Source organism: Patiria miniata, unplaced genomic scaffold (assembly GCF_015706575.1).
Source record: "Patiria miniata isolate m_02_andy unplaced genomic scaffold, ASM1570657v1 HiC_scaffold_23, whole genome shotgun sequence".
NCBI lineage: Eukaryota > Metazoa > Echinodermata > Asteroidea > Valvatida > Asterinidae > Patiria > Patiria miniata.
The window spans coordinates 8,137,175-8,156,319 of NW_024037062.1; the positions used below are offsets into that span (position 1 = coordinate 8,137,175).

Consider the following 19,145-nt stretch of genomic DNA (forward strand, 5'->3'; position numbering starts at 1 on the left):
AACTTGCACGTATACAAAAGTGCATTTGTTTTCGGAATCATATGTCACAAATTGCATAAATTCGTACACGTTATCACTGTTTTTGGCCAAATAAAGAGTATTGCTGGATTGCTAAGGAATTTCTGTACTGTTCGGTCGTTATTTGAACGAAAGCTCAGTAGTTTTTGAGTTAGACAAAAAAAATATTGGAAGGGGGGACTTTCTTTTTTGATTGAGTGTATTGTAAAGTGGGTTTGCGCTCTCTTCGTGCTTTCTCGCGATCGGGTTAAGAATTGAAGGGGAAAAACCATTACATTTTGTATCAATCGGATCGATGGTGAGATATTATTCATTATAGTTTGCTCTCTTCGATCGTATTAGAGAACTTGACGTTTTCCTTCTCTCTGAAATGTTTTAGAGGCAAAGAAAAAACGCTATATCACGTGATGTCCTGACCTCTGGGGTCATTTGCATAGTAACAACACTCCAAAGACGATACCGGGCCAAGTTTTCTTTTGCATCGTTAGTTTATTAGCCTTCAATTTCTTTTCCAGCATTTGTGCACTACTGTCATTTTTTGTTTGTTTTTACATTAGCCAACGATAATGCACCGTGTGTGTTAATCAAGTAGTGACAAAAATTACAATTAAAATTAATTACTGTTGAATAATTACGTTGAATAATAATTAAGACTAATTACTGTTGTGGAAATTAGGCAAGAACAATAGTACCAAAGATCATTGTTATGCAAATGACGGTGGATTGTTTCGTGTGTCGGAAGAACGTGGATATTGAACACCGATATACAGTAACTTTCTTTCCAGTAAGTTAGTGTTATTATTTTTTCAAGTAGCACTAAAACTCGGTAATAGATCTATTTTTGCTATCATGTATCCCCAAAATTGTGTAATGGGGGATAATCTTTTGTGCATTAACAACTGCTGAAAAAAAATGTAAATGAAAGTTAACTTTTGTGACAAAGAATTTGATAATACGCGTACATTGTACTTTCACTCGATCCTAGTGACCCAGAACGACGCTTGTGACCTCAAAAATGTCTCTAATTTGATAGTTTTCGGATGACACGTGACCTGGGGTCACGACGCGCGCGCATGGAATGTACGTGCATTGGTCATGCTTCCCACGATTCTTTGCGCAGTTCATTTCCACGGCAATTTATTGTAGGCAGTGTGCAGACACGCGCCAAATATCGTTAGGAAATGGTACATTTTATCCAACATTAAAACATAAATATCGATAAATACTCTTGGGTATAAAAAAAAAGTATATAAAATTTAAATAATTGATCTATGGCTTATATGCCACGGTAAGATTTGTGCATGATGTATAAGATATATTGTATACACTAAACAAGTTATAACACACAGCCTCTTACTATTCCATGACTGCCCATGTGATAGTTTAAAAGGATCATGACACTACAGCCTCTTCAAGAAACCTGAGGTAAGGAGAATTTAGCCTTCGACCCTTCTCTTACCAATGACAACTGATAACACAAAAAAGGTCTTAATCAACAGTAAATATATCGGTCTGCCATGCCACCATTACAATTCGCCTATCGGGCATTAATCAAAATGAATTGCATGGTGTTCCATACCCAAAAATTGGGCCGAAAACTTTGTGAAAAAAAGTACGTTGCCACGAAGAAAATCTCAACACGATGCCCGTTCAATTCACGCTTGAATGTCAAAGGGCACCGTGCGTGAGTTCAGCAATGACCTTATCGAATGTATGGCCGGCCTGATGTGTACAGAATATTCCATTTTCAAAGTTTAAAAAGGCCAAATAATAACCAACATCCAAAGAAATATGAGTAAAATTGCAATAATTAACAGCTTTAGCCTGCGAACTTACTCCAGGCGAGAAATACAAGTCGTGCGAATTATGTCCTTTTTTGAAAACATGCGTCCGCCTTTCTGACGCACATGATCATATTCTAAAGAACTTTTTTCTTTTCTTCTTTCTTTTTAACTGGAAGAGGAAGCCGTTTTCTTTCCATAAAAAACCCATTGTTCAGTCGGTCCCGTGAAAAGTTTGGGAATTTCCCCAACCTTTTCCTCTGCAGCACAAAAGTGAAACGGCCCTGAATCGAGAGATTTATAGGACATAAATGAAATTCTTTCCTTTACTTTGCTTCTGTGTGCTGCAGGGGCCATTCCGGAAAAGCAGTTTAAAGGGATATTACAGCCTGCAAGGCGCCCAATCGGGCTACAAAACGCGTTTTAAACGAAATTATTTTTATTGGAAGGAGTATTTGAAAATAGGATATAAACATCCACACAACCATCCTCTAAAAACTATTATTATTTCACTAATTTAAAAGCCTTTGTACATGCCTATAATGTGATCAGATTTTCTGTTTAATTATGCAAGACAACCGCCACCTAACCTCTAGATTTTGACCAATCAGCGGGCGATTTCTATAGGTCTTTGGTCATTCATCCGTTGCGCGTCATAGCCAATGAATTTTAAAAAAAAACCTGTGTCACGAGCTCTGTATCATGTTACGCGATATGCGCCCAGCTGTTGAATTGTCCAATCAAACCATTTAGTCCTGATTTGGGAATGAAATGACGTCACGATTTAGTAAAGTCGACTCCGATTGGCTGGCGCGCGGCCGTGCATGTATCTGCATGTCTGAGATATATCAGACATTATACAGGAGACTTAAGTTGGTTCCTACTCAGACTACGTGTACAAGGGTGAAGGAGAAATACTACAATACTACCGAAGATAGAATACAGTGCATGCACTTATAAATACTTGGCCGGCTGCCTCATGGCTTAATATACATTAAGATCACAAGAATATTTTTCTTTCACTAATGCTACTTCAGTTTTACATTAAAAATAGTGACCATAGGCAAACGATAAAAAGAACGTTCAAGGTGCAGTAATGGTCCTTTTCCAATTTCGATATACAAAACACTAAATACAATTTCATTTTAAATTACAGTGAAGCTTTCACACAAAAAAGGCAACTTTAAATTTGGCATAAATTCGAATGGCAACAACACGAATGACAATATGCTCTTTAAAAGGCAAGCAGTTTTTAGTTATAGCGTATGACGGTAAAACACTTTTTTCTCATCTTTGTAAAGTCAACTGGTTTTTTAACATGTTGCAAATGCTACTCATAAACAATTGCTTAAACACATGCACACTTACAAACCCTTAAATCGAGACAAAGGCTAAAATGACAACTGTATTATAAGACAATAAAGATATATCAAAACACTACTTTTACTGTTATATCTTGCCCATGTTGTTCCAATCTCAGGTCTAGCGGACCCAGCTGCGCATGCGTAGTAGAGAAACCCAAGTTACGATTGTAGTGTGAAATTGTTTGCATTGTGAATTCACATGTGATAGGTTTGGAAAAGTTACAATTTTCAAGCTTAAAGCAAGGTTTTTGCAATAATAGGCGCTCTTTATTCCAGGCCCACCCAAACTTCGTAAGAAATTTTAATTTGTATAAGTGATGAAAGTATATGCGTGTACACTATAACTGGAAGTGGAAGCTCAGAGGTGTCTGTCAACAGTGCGTATTGGCCAATCAGATCACGACCATATTGGTCAGGTGACCTCGGTGGCACGGTCTAATTCAGTCACGTGCACTGTGAGAAACGTTTACACGAACCAAAATAGGGCGGGGCCTGTCATGCTATCCACGTATCCATGCAGTCTGACTCTGGGATCAATCTGCAACCTTTGACCCCAATGGGTCAAACGTCACAGAATAGGGCGCTATACGGGGCTTGTTGAGTACGTCACTAGTACACCCACCATCCGGAACTGTTATGACAAATCTGAGCTGAAATTTCAACCGCGACTGTTTAATGTTTACATTCTCAGCAAAAGTGCAGTCCTGCTGTTGTCTGCACTGCTCACGCGCAGTTCATGTTACACGCCATTACCCATGCGCAAACCAAGAGCATTCACGGAAAATCAAACTTGAATAGGCGCCAAGCAACGCTATCTACGCGAACTTGTGATCAATGCTCAGACTGGTTTTGAAATTGTCACTCGCTAGAACCGTCATTAATCGGAATAGACATGAGCCGAGTTTTCAAGTGATGTACATGAATGTAAAAAGAAGTATAACAACAGTAACAGCGGTAACAACAACAACATGCACCGATATCATAGAAACAACGGCGTGTAATGCAGCAAACAAAAAAACTAGGTATAAAATTAAACATCGGCCTACTTAGGCCTAGATCGACTGCCTCCTCCGTTAATAGTCTCCTCTCGGACGACTCATTATACCTTGTACTGTCGCTATTAACCTCATACAGGCACACCACCCTCACAGCATTAAATTCTTTGTTAAAAACTTGCTATCTGGCACTGTCTTATATCTCACTTCTTGAAACTTAGAGTGGTTTCAGAACATCATTAATGTGATCTGGTAATTACACTGACAAATTGCCTGGGTTAAGTTTACCAAAGAAAGGGTGAAAACTGGAACTACCCAAACTTGGGTTGTTCTATAACCAATTGTTTGGGTAAGAATTTTTGCTAAATTCAACTAAAACTTGTGGTCATTCAAGACCAAATTTAATTTGGTCTTGTATGACTACAACTTTCGGTTGAATTTAACATAAATCATTAATATAAAATGTCACCAAAAGAAGCAGGAAGAGTTACTCTAAAAGTACATATGAAAATACCTTATCTGTATTGCTACATAATAAAACTATGGCCAATTTTAAAAGTGTATAGTTTTTTGACTCACACTGTATTCTATTCTTAAAGAAACCTTAGGACAGTCGTGGCTATCCGTCCTGAAACCGTATTGTGCAAGGTCGCCACGAATCTCGACGGTTCTTCGTTGACTGATTCTCGGTAAACCGTGGATATCCGTAGCTCCAACCGTGAATATGTGATTGGGTCTATTAAGGTTGTTAAAGCTTAAGATGTTTATCAGTGTAATGTTGACTGGAGCAGGGTTTGAACTGCGACCTCCGGATTGCCATTCCGGTGCTTCTACCAGATGAGCTACCGTCCCAGCCCAATACTGGTGGTTCCCCAGTTGGTCAATATCTTTGTTCAATGGCTTCAAACACAAACGCTTCGGTCATCTGTGCTACAAACTGCAATTATGGTTGGATACAATTAGCTTTACAATACAATTTTAGTGTTCAGACATTGCTGAAAAAGTATGGCAAGAACGTGATTTGTTTTTCATTACACCAAAGTAAAATGTTACATTACTGTTTACTATTTGTATTACGGCTCTTAGCTGTAGTCCAGTTATCGATAAAATTTTATGGGGAAAAAATAGAGTTTATAATGTGAGTTGGAATACAAGATTTTGTCTTTAAAAAAATCATGAACGACCCTCGATTTCAGTTCTCCGTTTTCAAGATAATCTGTCTACACCGTACTTGACCAGCAAGTGCGTAAACAGCAAAAGTTAATGCTCGTATAACGACTTGATTTCAAACGCAGACAAAACGTAGACTTTACCTAACGTTAAAGATGTAACAAGATCACAGCGGCTCACTAAGAAAAGCGCCAGCACAACTGTGTCTTTTGTTGCATATTTCATAAACAAGTATTTCCAACAGCTCTTATTTTTTTGCTCTTACATTTTGCTTACAAAAGACCGTATCATCTTTCGTGTTTCGTGCGTGCAAGGTGCGGTGTGCGGTACTGTTTTTATATATCAGAGCACCAAAAGCACCAAACGCGAAGCTCCGCATTAACATGGCTTCTGCTAAGAGAGGTCATCTTACAGAGGTGACCTTTGAGAGGTCAAGACAGCACCCCAAGTCAGAAATTACCATTCTCTCATCTTAAAACTTCAAGGCCTTACGAGTTAAGTACGTTAGTTATTTTCTAGTAACCGGGGCTTCTTCCTACCGCGTGCTTTAATATCGATCAGCCTGAAATATACTCGGTCATTTCAGGCGTCATACTCAATATCTAGCCACGGGATTCTTGAGGTCTACAATAACAGCCTTTAGTTTGACCTACCCTGGCTACAATAGACCGATCCACCAAGCTTCGCCTTAGAATGTTTTGACCAATCAAAGCCGTGGTTAATGTCCGGCATGCGTATTATTTGCATATGACGCGCGCGCCTAGAACATGCAGTTTCGATCCGGTTCGTAATTGGCTTTTTCATACACGCGCGCGCACCACTGATTACCAACGCCTATTGGCTGAAGGCTCCTTTTGCACTTACGCACAGGTGGTGCTGCGTGCGCGTGGGCGGGGCTTAACGGATCAGTCCATTATCAAGGGGTGAAAGAGTGAGGAATAAAATGTACTACAGCATGGAATATGTTAACTGTGACCCTGTACAAGGTGAAGATACAAGCTTTTGATGACCTATTTCGGGGGAGGCGTGGGGTCAGTCGACTAGACCGGACTTGCTGCGGTGCCAGACCTTCGGGCCCTGTGACCAGGACAGGGAAGGACAGCGGAACGGCCACTCATACTCATTAGGGACAACCCCGTCCACTTTGGCTTCTAAGTAGTAGAAGAAGGGCAGCCAGACCCGGACTTTGTTCACCTCGCGGTGGAGGTGGGCCCGGGTGTTCGCCAAGGTGTGGTAGTAGAGGAAAACGAGGCTTGTCACGATCATTGCTATTAGGACGTCAACCGTGTAGTGCTCGTGGGCGGCTACGATGAAGAACAGAGACGCCCCGGCCGTGACCCACGCCAAGAAGTGAAACAAACGGCATCTACTCGGAGTGTCTACGGTACAGCAAGACACAAAGAGGAAAATCAATGCAATGAAATAATTAAAGTGTTTAATAGGCTGTAATTCTGACATCTGTTCTGATCACAATTTCCTTGACAAAGTTATTCTTTGAACAATCATGTTCTAAGATTACGTTATGTATTGCACGTGCATGTACGTACCTCTATCGCGCTTCTCAGTTGTGCTTTTCAAGTTTTTGGATACAGGGGCAAGCAACCCTTCTGCCGGTCTAGGTTCCCTTCTTTTTTAGCCCTTAATACCATGAGTGGCTTTTAGCTTTGTTATGGGCGACTTCAAGCTCATAAACTGAAACACTTTGTTGCGCACTTTTAAACCTGTACCCACGTAGACTGGTTTCCAGTCCCTCCGTTGTAATTCTCATTTCAAATTGTGCGCACTGTTCCTATATTTGTGGGTAATGTGTTCCAGAAAACTGGGAACAGAGGAAGGTATAAAAATGTGATGAGATAGGCTTACACTCAGTGAAGAATAGACATGCGGTCATGATAGACACCGTGTGACCGCTGTACATGTAATCACCGCACATCTCTTCCCTCTGGCCAGTCAGTGTCATCCCCAGGCCTATAGAGGGCGCCACGGCGCGTCCCAACTTGCTCCAAACGCTGTCAAACATCTAAAAACAAATTGTGGGAGAGAAAAATTTAATTAAAAAAATGGCTGTATCATAAGTCATGCCTATACCATGTAGTATTATTTTCGGTAAATATTTCGCATATGTAAGCTTTTATAAGTGTCATGTAGGACTACTATGACGTCACACACTGATGACGTCAAACAATGATGTTCCAAACTGAAACTTGAAACTGGCATTTGATCAATCCACAAAGTGGCACAAAATTACAATCTTTAAACAAAGGAAACATTCCAGATAAGGGAGAAAAGCACCGCCCACCTCACAGGTTGGATAATACGTGCGTCTGTCCTCTAGCGTCACAAAGAAAGCTGCGTCATGCGCGGACAGACGGGCTGTGATTGCTCAAAACTATCACTGGGTGGGGCTTAACCATAAGTCGTCTGGTTTCCTACCTTCTTGCCGCAGTGGACGTGGTACCCCGTTACCGAGAGTGACGTCACTATCATGGTCACGCACCGCATGGAATAGGCTAAGCCGACAATCACAAGGAATCTCCGCATGACAATCAATCTGAAGATGAACAGAAAAACAGCAAAATCAACTGCAGCCCCCAATTTTCTATAAAACAATGTATAACAGATGAAAAAGAAATGATAAAGGTTAAACTCCAGTGCGTAAAATGCCAATTCTGAGGCTAGTTTCATAGTGAACAATGCCACAGTTGTATCCTGCTGCAGTTGGCAACCACAGACCACACTGACTCTGAGGTAATTTGGCCATGGACTTTTAAAAAGCGATTGGGAAAGACTCATATGCTGCTGTGGGGGGGGGGGGGTGTCGCCACACCTCCACCTACCTTCCCAGCATTGAATTATGCTGGTACCCATTTAACACCTGGGTTGAGTAATTGAGGTAAAGCGCCTTACTCAAGGGCACAACACGCATGGCCATGGCGGGGCTCGAACCCATCACCTCACGATCATGAATCATGTGCTCTACCGCAAGACCACACGTGCTCACTATTAGACACATGGACTTTTTGACGTGTTCGACCTTGTTACATTTTGGCAGGCTTTTCACGTTGGAAAAAGTATTGCGTATTGTATGTTGCGTTTGGCAAGGTTTCGAAACAAAATATCAAGGAGGGCTAGGTATTTGACCATTCTATCGCCAACCCATTGCCAACCACGGGTTGCCAAACTATGGAAGGCCCAACACTGCAAAAATGCAGAAATGTTATTATTGACTACAAAAATATTGTGGGATTGTTGAAAATACAAAATAAAATCTACAAACGCAACAAAAGACTTCCTTATGTAACGAGGTGTGCCGGTTTTTTTGTAAAATAAATCTGTTGTCATTTTGCCAACCTCGGCTTCAACTTATGCGCTTGCGGCAGCCCATACAAAATGGTGCTTAATGTTTACAAACAAAAGAAAGGTACATAAATTATGTCTTATGCTTGGGCGAATGAGGGCGCTGTATTAAACAGACGTGAATCTTAGGTATTGACGAAAGTTCACATCTTGCTATAGCTCAAACGTAACATTTTTGTACAACCTTTATTTTTTTTACATTTATGTAAAGCTTACACTGCTTCAATAAAAGGGTTTTTCCCAGTGTTTGTAGTCATAGTTACATCATGGTTACATCCTTTCCAATTCAGTTCAGGGTCAATTTCATTCGCTTGTGATATGCGCTGTTATACCACTGCTGGAAAAAAAGTTTCCATGGCGACTTGAAACAGGACTGCGCATGCGCGATGAACTCTGAGAGCCTCGCACATCACAAAAATTTGTTCACTTACTCCTGCCTCAATATTTGAAACTTCTATCATTCATCGACTTATAATGCACAGTCTTCGCATGAAACCCATTATATGCGCTCCCCAGAAAGCAAACTGATCGAAGCTGAGCGCAATTCAACCTGAGTTGAGCGCAATTCATTTTGAAAAACGATGATTAAAATTGCCAAAAGCCAATTCCGAGTTACGTGGTTTAATTAAAATATCACCGTGGGGAGTCAACCTAAAAGATGTTTGTTCAAATTGCTTGTCAATTATGCAGGGGATTGGACGTCAGGGAACGCGACTTTCGTTTGGCAAAGCAAGTAGTTTTTTCTTCGTAAAAACAGTGTTTACAATGTTCGTCAAGACCGTTGTGTTCCTGTTGAGCTGGTCGATGTTACCCAATGGTCAATGGTAATTTAAAACAAAAAAGTCGAGAAAAAATCTGATGTGAACACGCAGATGTTTAAAAACGAGACTAGTCAAGCATTCTATACAGTAAACAATGTGTTTGGAATTTAAACACATTTCTACATACTGGATGTACCCACTTTTTTTCACATGTTTGAATCCACGACATGTCTGTGACATGCTAGGGTAGACAACGGAAGCATGTAAGTGCCATCAAGTACACAAAATAAAAGTCGAATGACGGGCCCAAATCAAAGTTCAAACTTTTATCGCTGTTTTTTATCTCCAGTCTCAGCAAAAAAAATGAACTTGGAAATATAGATTGTTCTTTTGATGAGTTTGTTTTTGAAGGCACTAGCAGGCTTTCATGTGCAAACAAAAATCCAAAAAATGTCTGAGAATAAACATGTGAAAACAGTGGTAAGTGGTAACAAAACAGTGTTTAAACTTCAAACACCGCTTTTAAGCTCTAGCATGCAGGAGCTTCTCCAATCACTTCGTGGTCGGTCGGTCGGTCTGTCCCGAAAAATTGACCAAAAACGAGCCCCCTAAATTTCCCATGAAATAGTATAATTATACCCAATATTATTTTTCCCCCAAAAAAGGCAAACAAAATAACTTAAATACTTGTTTGTACTGACAATTCGTAAAGTTGCTTAACAAAATTGTGTAATCATTTAGTGGAGGCAAAATATGTGCAGTGATGTTATAGTCACGAGGTATATAATATGTAGCACGTTATATTTTATGGGAAACCCAGGGGGTTATTTTGGTCAATTTTCGGGGACAGACTATAGCGCAGCGTGATTTTCGCGTGGGACGGTGGCCCGGGCTTGTACGCACAATCTCCGGTCAACGTTACTCGAGACTTTCATGCAAGGCGGCCGGAGCTTATTGCGCACTCGCACTTGTTACAGTTTAGCTGGTTCAAGGTCTAAGACTTGAAGTCTAGGTAGTCAATGTTTTGGGCCAATGTCAGACTGAAGCAAGTCTACAGTCAGTAAATCGGTGGTGAGATCAGGGATAGCATTGGATTATGTTTACGGCCACAAAGAAGAGTGTACTTGTACATGTATATGCCAGCACTCCGTCTGGCGCGGACGGGTGGAAAACGAACTACAGACGAACAGGTGTTAAAATGATTGTTAATGTACCCCAGAGTTGGCAAATCAACAATGCGATCTGATTCTGAATGTGGATCTAATATCGAAAGCGATCAAACAAAGCCAAGTGTATTGTATTCAAATTTGGAAGTGCTGTGAAGGAACTGCGCGGTTGAAGGTCGTGCAAGAAGCTTGAATAACATTCGGCTATTGCAGACTTGTTGTTTGTAAAAATACATCCCACAAAGGCAGCCTTAACGTTGATTGTTAGAGAACGACATGTGAAGTGACAAGGGTCCTATACCTAGTACCTGTAGGCTAATACAAGGAAGTAAATAAACAAGCCCAAACTGCCTTCGGGGACCATAGCATGTCAATTTGTACGTCCACAAAAATAGTTTTTTTCTCTTATTGTTTTATGTGGTCAAGGAATAATGAAGGTCGGTGTACACATGACGTAAGGTTACAGGCCGGCTCAGCATAATAACATTAGCGTAATAAGCAAACAAAAATCACCCAAATCATGCCCTTACAAATGGCAAAATGAACATTGACAGCAAAGTTAAATGGGACACAAAGGTACATTTTTTTGGTGGATTGCATTTTTAAAAAATCATAAATATGAGCCGTTTAATATGGTGTCCCGCTTCGAACTGGTGTGTTGTAAAAACTGAAGAGTTTCATAACATTAACAGTTGACCAGCACATTTAATAATACGATAACGTTACCTCAGTCATGCACGCAATACAACGTGCACAAATGTACATGTACATGTACATGTACATTGTATACACTATTATATCCTGGTCTGGGTGTTTATAGTAAACGGTAGGAATTTACAACTTCATTATGCGTGGCATTCCAACCATATGTCGGCGTTTGCCCTTTGTTAATCTCTTTCATCAATCTGAAAGGATAACTGCGTACAACTGAAAGGGGCGTGTGCTTTCGGTTGGGTATTAAAACAGCAAAATACACTCTTTGTATAATACAGGGTGAGTAAAAAAAAAAAAACGGAACCCAAACCCAAAATATTATATTTCATACATTTTAACAAAACGATGTGCAGCGCCAAAAATAATAATGTTTGGCAAGACAATTTCATAAGCTACTTTCAGGTGAAAAAAAAATACTGAAATTGCTCAATTCGTTCAAAGAATATCATCATTTTAACACAATGACCCTAAAACCTCTTTCGTCAAAAATTCGATTTCAAGGATCGTCGTCACAATAATTTGTCTGTAAAAATCACCAGGGATAAAACCTCAGTTTCAAAGTTAAAAATATTCAACAAAGTCCTCTCCAAGGCCCGTCTTTTTAATGTGGCCTCATGGAAATGTGCAGAAGTATAATATCGTTTTCTGTAAGTGATCGGCAACCTACATGCTGTGTCATATTATGTACGGATTATAATGAGGCGGCCGGGTAAGTACGGGAACAACGACCTGCATCATAAATTTGCCTGTCCCCCTCGACATGAGAATATAAATTTTCATTCCAACGAGTTCCATGTACTGTGCAAGTCATTGTGGTTTTACATAGAAGAACATGAATAGCGCAGAATTCTAAGGGTGTAATACAATGCATTATCATTAGAAAAACATCGGGTTTCTTTGGACGTACAACCCGCAGAATTGAGAGTTTAAAGGGGGATTATGATCTAAAATCCCCGGAAATGTCGTGCTTTTGATTGGTTTTCACTTTTTTAAACGTCAAGTTGGAAGGAACTAAGCAACCTAATGTTTTTAAGTTCCTGAGAAAAGACGAAAGAAAAAAAAAGACGGTGGTTAACATCAGACACGACGGAGTACGAATTAGTTTTTCCTGACGTTTTCATTCGATGTACGACACACGTCGTGTGTGCGTCACATAAATTACACGCGGTACCTGACAAATGTTGTTTCTTACACGTCCGCAGAAGGCGACCACTTTTTTATTGCACACTCTGTATTTAAAGCATAGAGTCCATCATTTGCAGCCATCCGAAAAGTAACTGGCGTAATTATTGTTGAAAAACATACTTGGTTGAAAGATAGTAAGAAGACTAAACTCCCTGTGAAATTATTCTTTCTGGCAAGCTGTCATTTTGAAGTAATCAACGAAAGAAGGCCTTTCCAACGGTGCGTCTTAAGACGCACCGTAGGAAAATTTGAATTAGTAGTTCGTTTTGTTATTCGGCGAAGCGCGCGCAAGCATTGGCACGACACACACGCGGTTGCTATAATTCGTCGGATCAGTGCGCGACATCGCGTATAGCTGCAATCGGCTCATGAATCGGCTCAGCGAGAACGCGTCTCAGACGCTGAATTCAAGCAATTCAAAACATGATTCAGCGACTTTTGATTTGAAATTGAGATCCTATAGAATGCTGTTTTTCTCGGAATATACAGCTGAAGCTGAGCTGAAACTTCATCAGGTTATTGTTCAGTACCCTTCTTTAGATTTTGAACACTTTTGTTGCTTCAAACGAACAAAATGCACACATTACAAATGATGGACTATACCTTTAAAGGGAATATACATGTACAACATTCACTTTTGCTGATTGGGGGGGGGGGGACTTTATAGCAACTATTGTTACATTGACTTATTTGAAGTTTTGTGTTCGAAGATGCTGGAAAAACCAAGAAAAACAATCATTTTCCTATAGTTTGGCTCCCTGACCCCATTAAAGATTAAACAAAGCAATTTATAGCTTAGACGTCGGGAATTGTAAGGTCAGGGAACCAGTCTAGCTGGCTTGTACTCGCTCATAATATGTGTGTAATCGATTACAAACAAAATGCTGACTAACTACATATGGTAACAACATAACAGGTAACAGTATTTCCAAAAAAAAGCAAGTTTTTTCGAACGCTGGTCGGCTGACCAGCGTTGGAAATTGATACAAAAATACCACTTTCTTTAAAAATGACAGCAAACCAGGTGCCACAATACAAGATGCTTTAGACTGTCATTCACTAACAGTCCGGTTAGATATGAATTCATAATAAATTTGTGGTTCTGTTTTTTGATGTTTGCAAATGTTGGTCCCTTGAAAGCATCGGCCCCGAATGCCGCGACGGACAGTTCCCTTTAAAGTACCTGACCCCGCCGTCCCGCAATAATCTGGGGCAGGGGTCGACAAACTTTCACTCGTCTAAGGCTAGGCATGTGTGCTATATCTACAGAATGGGGCAATGCATGGGGCAAAAATACATGAGCCAGTTTATAGAAACGGGTTTATCATTTTCTCTGGCCGTGAACTGGCGAGAACAGACGATGAATAGCTCTCTCCAGGAAATGCTTGCAGGAAATTCTGACCACACAATTAAAGCTTGAGTTCATCGACTTAAAAAGAGAAAGTTTAATACAGTCTACACTTTCAGCACTATACACAATGGGAAAATCAAATTAAAGGCACGTATAGAACATTGGAATTTGGAAGTGCACTAACCGGTTTAAAGGGAATATACAACATTTGCAAACATCGAAAAATAAAACCACCAAGATTTTACGAAATACCTTACTAGGATGTTGGTAAATGACAGTCTCAAGCATCATGTAAAATTATGGCACCTGGTGTGAAGTCATTTTCAAGAAAATGGTATTTGTGTAAACATTTCCAACGGTGGTCGGCCGATCAGCGTTGGAAAAACCTAACTATTTTTCAACTACTGCTCCACATTTACCATTGTTTCCTCCAAATTTTGTTTGCTATTGGTTAGGGGCCATTCAGAATTTTCAATGTTTTAAAATTTCGACTTTTTTCCCAAATTATTTTGACCCACCCACCCACCCCTAATTTCGATTAATAAAAAACTGATTTGTTACGAAACTGATTTGTTACGAAGAATTAAAAAATAAAACATGTACATGTACATGCAATTGCATATGTACATCATTACATCTCACTGGCGCGCCTGTGCGGGTTGCGTGTCCTTTCGGGAAAAAATCCATTGCTGCTGAGTGCTGGGCGGAGGCAAAAGCTGTCTCTTTGCAACTTTTCGACAACAAACATGACGCACAAACAAACAGTTCGTACGAGGAACATGGGTTCTTCATTATCAGCTTTTGCTGTTTCCTCCTCATGCCACAGTGGGTCTATATACACGTACATGACGTACAACAGTTGACGAAGTTGGAAAAGAAACACGCATCGCAATTAGTGAGGTACCTTAGTGAAAAAATCGTGACACAGTGGACAAAAGCACTTTCTTTCACCAAAGCATCTCCATGGTATACCTTTTCGAAAAAAAGACGGACGCAAAAAATTGGATGATGGGAAGGGCATGTATGACGTCATTATGACGTCATCAGCTAATTATTACATGAAAAAGATATAAATTGATAATAATCTTCTGAACTACAAGCATCACAACAACAAATGTGGTATCAAATTAAAGGGGTAGGCAAGATCTTTCATTTGAGTGGTATGTCATGGGGATGGAATATAGTTAAGGGTGATTTTGTGGGTCAAAAAAACCTTTTTTGGTCAAAAGACATGTTTTTTCGGCTAAAATCATGGATTTTGGGTAGTCACATTGACACTTTGTTTTAACATGCAAACAATATGTGGTATTGTGAGATGTTGTTTTTAAGTTCGAGAGAAAAGTTCAAATTATATGCCAAAAGAGTTTTTGTAATTGATTATTAGTATCATAAATATGTTTAAACTTGTTCCAAAGATAAGCGGAAAAGTAAGGCATCTTATAGCGAGCTACATTAGTAACAATGTAACAATTAGTAACATTTAAAAGCACCATTTTTTTCACCAAAGCTTTGCCAATGTGTTACGATCAAAAATAGGGTAGGATGCAAAAAATCGGATGACAGGAAGGGTACTTTATGACGTAATAATGACGTCACAATATACATGTACTACCGAGCTTGTACAGTAATTAATTGTAGAAAATAAGGTCGTGAAGCGTTGTGATGAGATTCCAAGTCATTAATTTGACATTTTGAGGGTCAGGGAATTGAAGAGTGATATAATCAGTAACAATAAGCTGATTTGCTGTTGCAGTGACGTCACTATTTTCAAATTTTCTTGAAAAATCTAAGCATTTTTGATTATGGACAAAAGTGCTACAATGACGGTATTTGTCATGCAGAAAATAAATTGTGTGAAATCGTGCGGCTCCTTGAATTTGGTCTTTACCACATCCATTTGTTTTGATCATTTACTATAGCTGAAAGACGTAGCATTCTTATATGTTGTTTATTACGGGTAATGAGGTGTGGGTTAGGAGCCAGACAGAAAGGAACGTGAACCTGAAATATTTTAACAGAGTGGCCGGAAATGGTGATGGTACGTCCTTTAACAATGTATTACAAACGGGGGCCGCCCGATATTCCGAAGGTCCAATAGTCCGAAGGTTCTTTAGTCCGAAGGTTTGATAGTTCAAATGCACAAAATTTCCATAAGAGGGGGTTTGTTAGTCCGAAAATGAAATAAGGTTCGTTAATCCGAACATTTGATGCAATAGTCCGAAGGTTCATTAATCCGAAGGTTCATTAGTCTGAACTATTTATCCGAAGGTTCGATAGTCCGAATTTAGAATAAGGTTAATCAGTCCGAAGGTTCAATAGTCCGAAACGAAAATAACAAGCACGCGGGAACGGGGGGTGCTGTGGGTGCTGCAGCACCCCCAACTGTTTGGATTGGGGTGCTGAAATATGCTTCAGCACCCCCTACTCCCGGGCAAAAATGTGTTCCAGCCAGCAATGTTCTACGACGTTGAAATTGCGCAGCTGCGCTATACATTATGCTTGCTCTACAAATATCTCCTTCGTTTTGTTCGTTTCTAGTTTTGCCGCGGCTAAGCGCGGCGCTTCGAACGTCTAGCACAAAGTAACACTGTAAAATATCAGGAGGGAGGTATTTTCTAAATCTTCAGGCAGTGCAGAATCGATATTTCTCTCAATGTATCTAAAATCATGACATGTCTATGATATTTCCGCCATGGTGGAAGCTTTGACCCGAAAGCAATAACCTCGGCCATGACAATGGTGGCAAAGTTGATTATGCTTGCCACGATTTTTTTCATTCGATCTTTCAAAAGGGGCAAATGTTCATACCTTTCCCCTGAAGGTTTTTCTTTTCATCTAAAAGTTTCATTGACGTTGCTAGCATTCTGCACTCAACATTAACAAATAGCAAGGCTCACACACATCCCAACCTAATAGGAGTGGGACGGGCTTCCATTGAAACTAGTTCCAGTGTAGTTTCGTTTTAATAAAAAGCTATTCATGTGTTACCCTCTGCAAGTTTTTTCTCATAAAAACTCAGTAGACCGATAAATCCTTGTCTAGCCCCAAACTTGCCACCTATCGATCATAAACACAAAGATGCATTTGGTCTGTTAGTCTTTTATATTTGCCTTTCCCTGTAACAAACAAATAACACTGCAAATATATCAAGAGCTACATCATTTAGGCCTATGTGAATATTTTTATGAACAGAAATTCATCCGCTTCCAGTGGAACCATTTTGTTTTAACTTGAACCAAAAAAAAACTTTCGGGTTGTATAAGTTAAAGTATATACTTCAGTACATTTCATCACAGTGCATCCAGAATCCAACATTTTCAGGGGCCTTAGAGCAGGCCCCTGGCCCTGTGGCCCCACGCCGTAAGGGCTCGGAAAACAAAACAAAACATACACGACGGAATTTACTAAATGTAAGAAAGCAGCCTAGCAACAATAATATTTACATGCGATGTCATGCATAATGATACAATTCTTTTTCAAGAATTAAATGGAACAAAAAATGGAGATAAAAATGCAGGGTTTTCGACTTTTCAGTACAGTAGAAACGTTATAAGAGCAACAGTATATTCTAAACAAAAAAGTGAAATAAATTGTCTTTATAATCTCAAAAAAACGTTTGCTAAAAAAGTCATATGAAAGTGGCCAGGAATCGCCTCATATTGCACCACAGAGCATCCATATTCCAAAACTTTTAGGGGCCCTTTAAACCACGCCGTAAGGGCTTTGCGTTCCGCGTTCGCATTAATTTTGTCCGTCCTTTAGAAATTCCAGCACCCCCTGGCAAAAGTTTGTTCCAGCGGGCTTGAAAATAAGGTTCAATAGTCCGAAGGTTCGATAGTCCGAATGGACAATAAGGTTCGATAGTCCGAAAAGACTCTATGGTCCGATGGTCCGAATCGACAGTAAGGTCCGATAGTCCGAATCGACAATAAGGTCCGATAGTCCTAATCAACAGTAAGGTCCGATAGTCCGAAGAGTCATACTGACGAACCGTATTGCCCATTCGGACAATAGAACCTTATTCTCAATTCGGGCTATCGAACCTTTTTCTCAATTCGGACTATCGAACCCTATCGTCTATTCGGACTTTCGAACCTTCGGATTAATTAACCGTATTCTATTTTCGGACTAATGGGACCTTCGGACTATCGAACCTTCGGATTATCGCGCTGTAACCATTACAAACACAATACCAGTGCAGCAAGTCATGTCCTGCAGTTTGCAAAGGTTTATAGTTAGGGACGTGAAAAAGACAAGCAATTATCCATGATGCACAAGCACAAGTGTGTTTCTCGATTAAATGCACCATCCTTGTCGTTGATGGACCGTCTATCCTATTGAAGTATCCATCAGACATCATCTTCTGTGTGACACGAGCAGAGCATTTCTGAAGGTCCACTGTGTGAGTAGTTTATCCTTTCTTGTTATCTTCCACAAAGCTGGATTGCGACTGAGATCGTGCAAATAAATTATCTTTAAAAAGCTTCATCTGTAGTCTTGTTTATTAATTATTAGAGATTTTGGTAAAAATGAACAGAAGTCTTTGTAGAAATTGTAGATATTATTCATCTTGCGTAAAATATACCTTTGCAAGTTTACAAACTTCCACAAAACGTATTATTTTGCAACATTGGAACGTATAATTGGTTTGAACATTCTACCTTTTTATTGCTTATGTGAACTGTTACTATCGTATTTCAGGACAGTCATCATGGATTGGACTGCTTGCATTATCTGCATGCAAACTACACCAGAAAAACTACGTTGTCCACAAAAAGGTTTAAATTGTAACGGCGGAGAAGTATTTGCTCAATTCCTGGCTAATGTTAAAGGTTTTAGGGCAATAAATGCATTGCCAGTTGATGTAGAATATGGAGCCGAAGTGACAGTAGAAACTTTTGTGGAAAATAATGCCTCGTGGCATCATTCCTGAGGTAATCATTTATGAGATAATCATGACGTAAGACATTGCACTTTAACGAATCATTGATCACAACAGGGGATAGGAGCGAGGGTCAAATGTACATGTACATACATGTTGAATTTAATACATTAAATTAGGAAACATCCCTCATTTTATCAAACTATTTGTATTTAAATCTTTTAAAGATAGTCTAAGAACAAAATTGGAAACTGCACTGATTTCCTTGATCTCAGAAACGTATATTAAATGTAAAAAAAACGATCCATGGCTTATTCCTAACTAATATCTCAATTTTAATGTATAAGTGTGTAATAATTAGCCGATGACGTCATAATGATGTCATAAATGGCCCTTCCCAT

At 39.7% G+C, this 19,145-nt stretch overlaps 1 protein-coding gene across 1 annotated transcript; it reads right to left on the minus strand.

The window, feature by feature from the left end:
* Nucleotides 1-483: 483 nt before the first annotated feature.
* On the minus strand, nt 484-7,875 carry LOC119731075 (sphingomyelin synthase-related protein 1-like). Its single transcript, XM_038204084.1, has 3 exons — nt 7,762-7,875; nt 7,192-7,348; nt 484-6,707 (listed from the first exon to the last, which is right to left on the minus strand). Exons 1-3 carry the CDS (start codon nt 7,867-7,869, stop codon nt 6,361-6,363), a joined length of 612 nt encoding a protein of 203 aa, XP_038060012.1. The 5' UTR covers nt 7,870-7,875; the 3' UTR covers nt 484-6,360.
* Nucleotides 7,876-19,145: the final 11,270 nt, after the last annotated feature.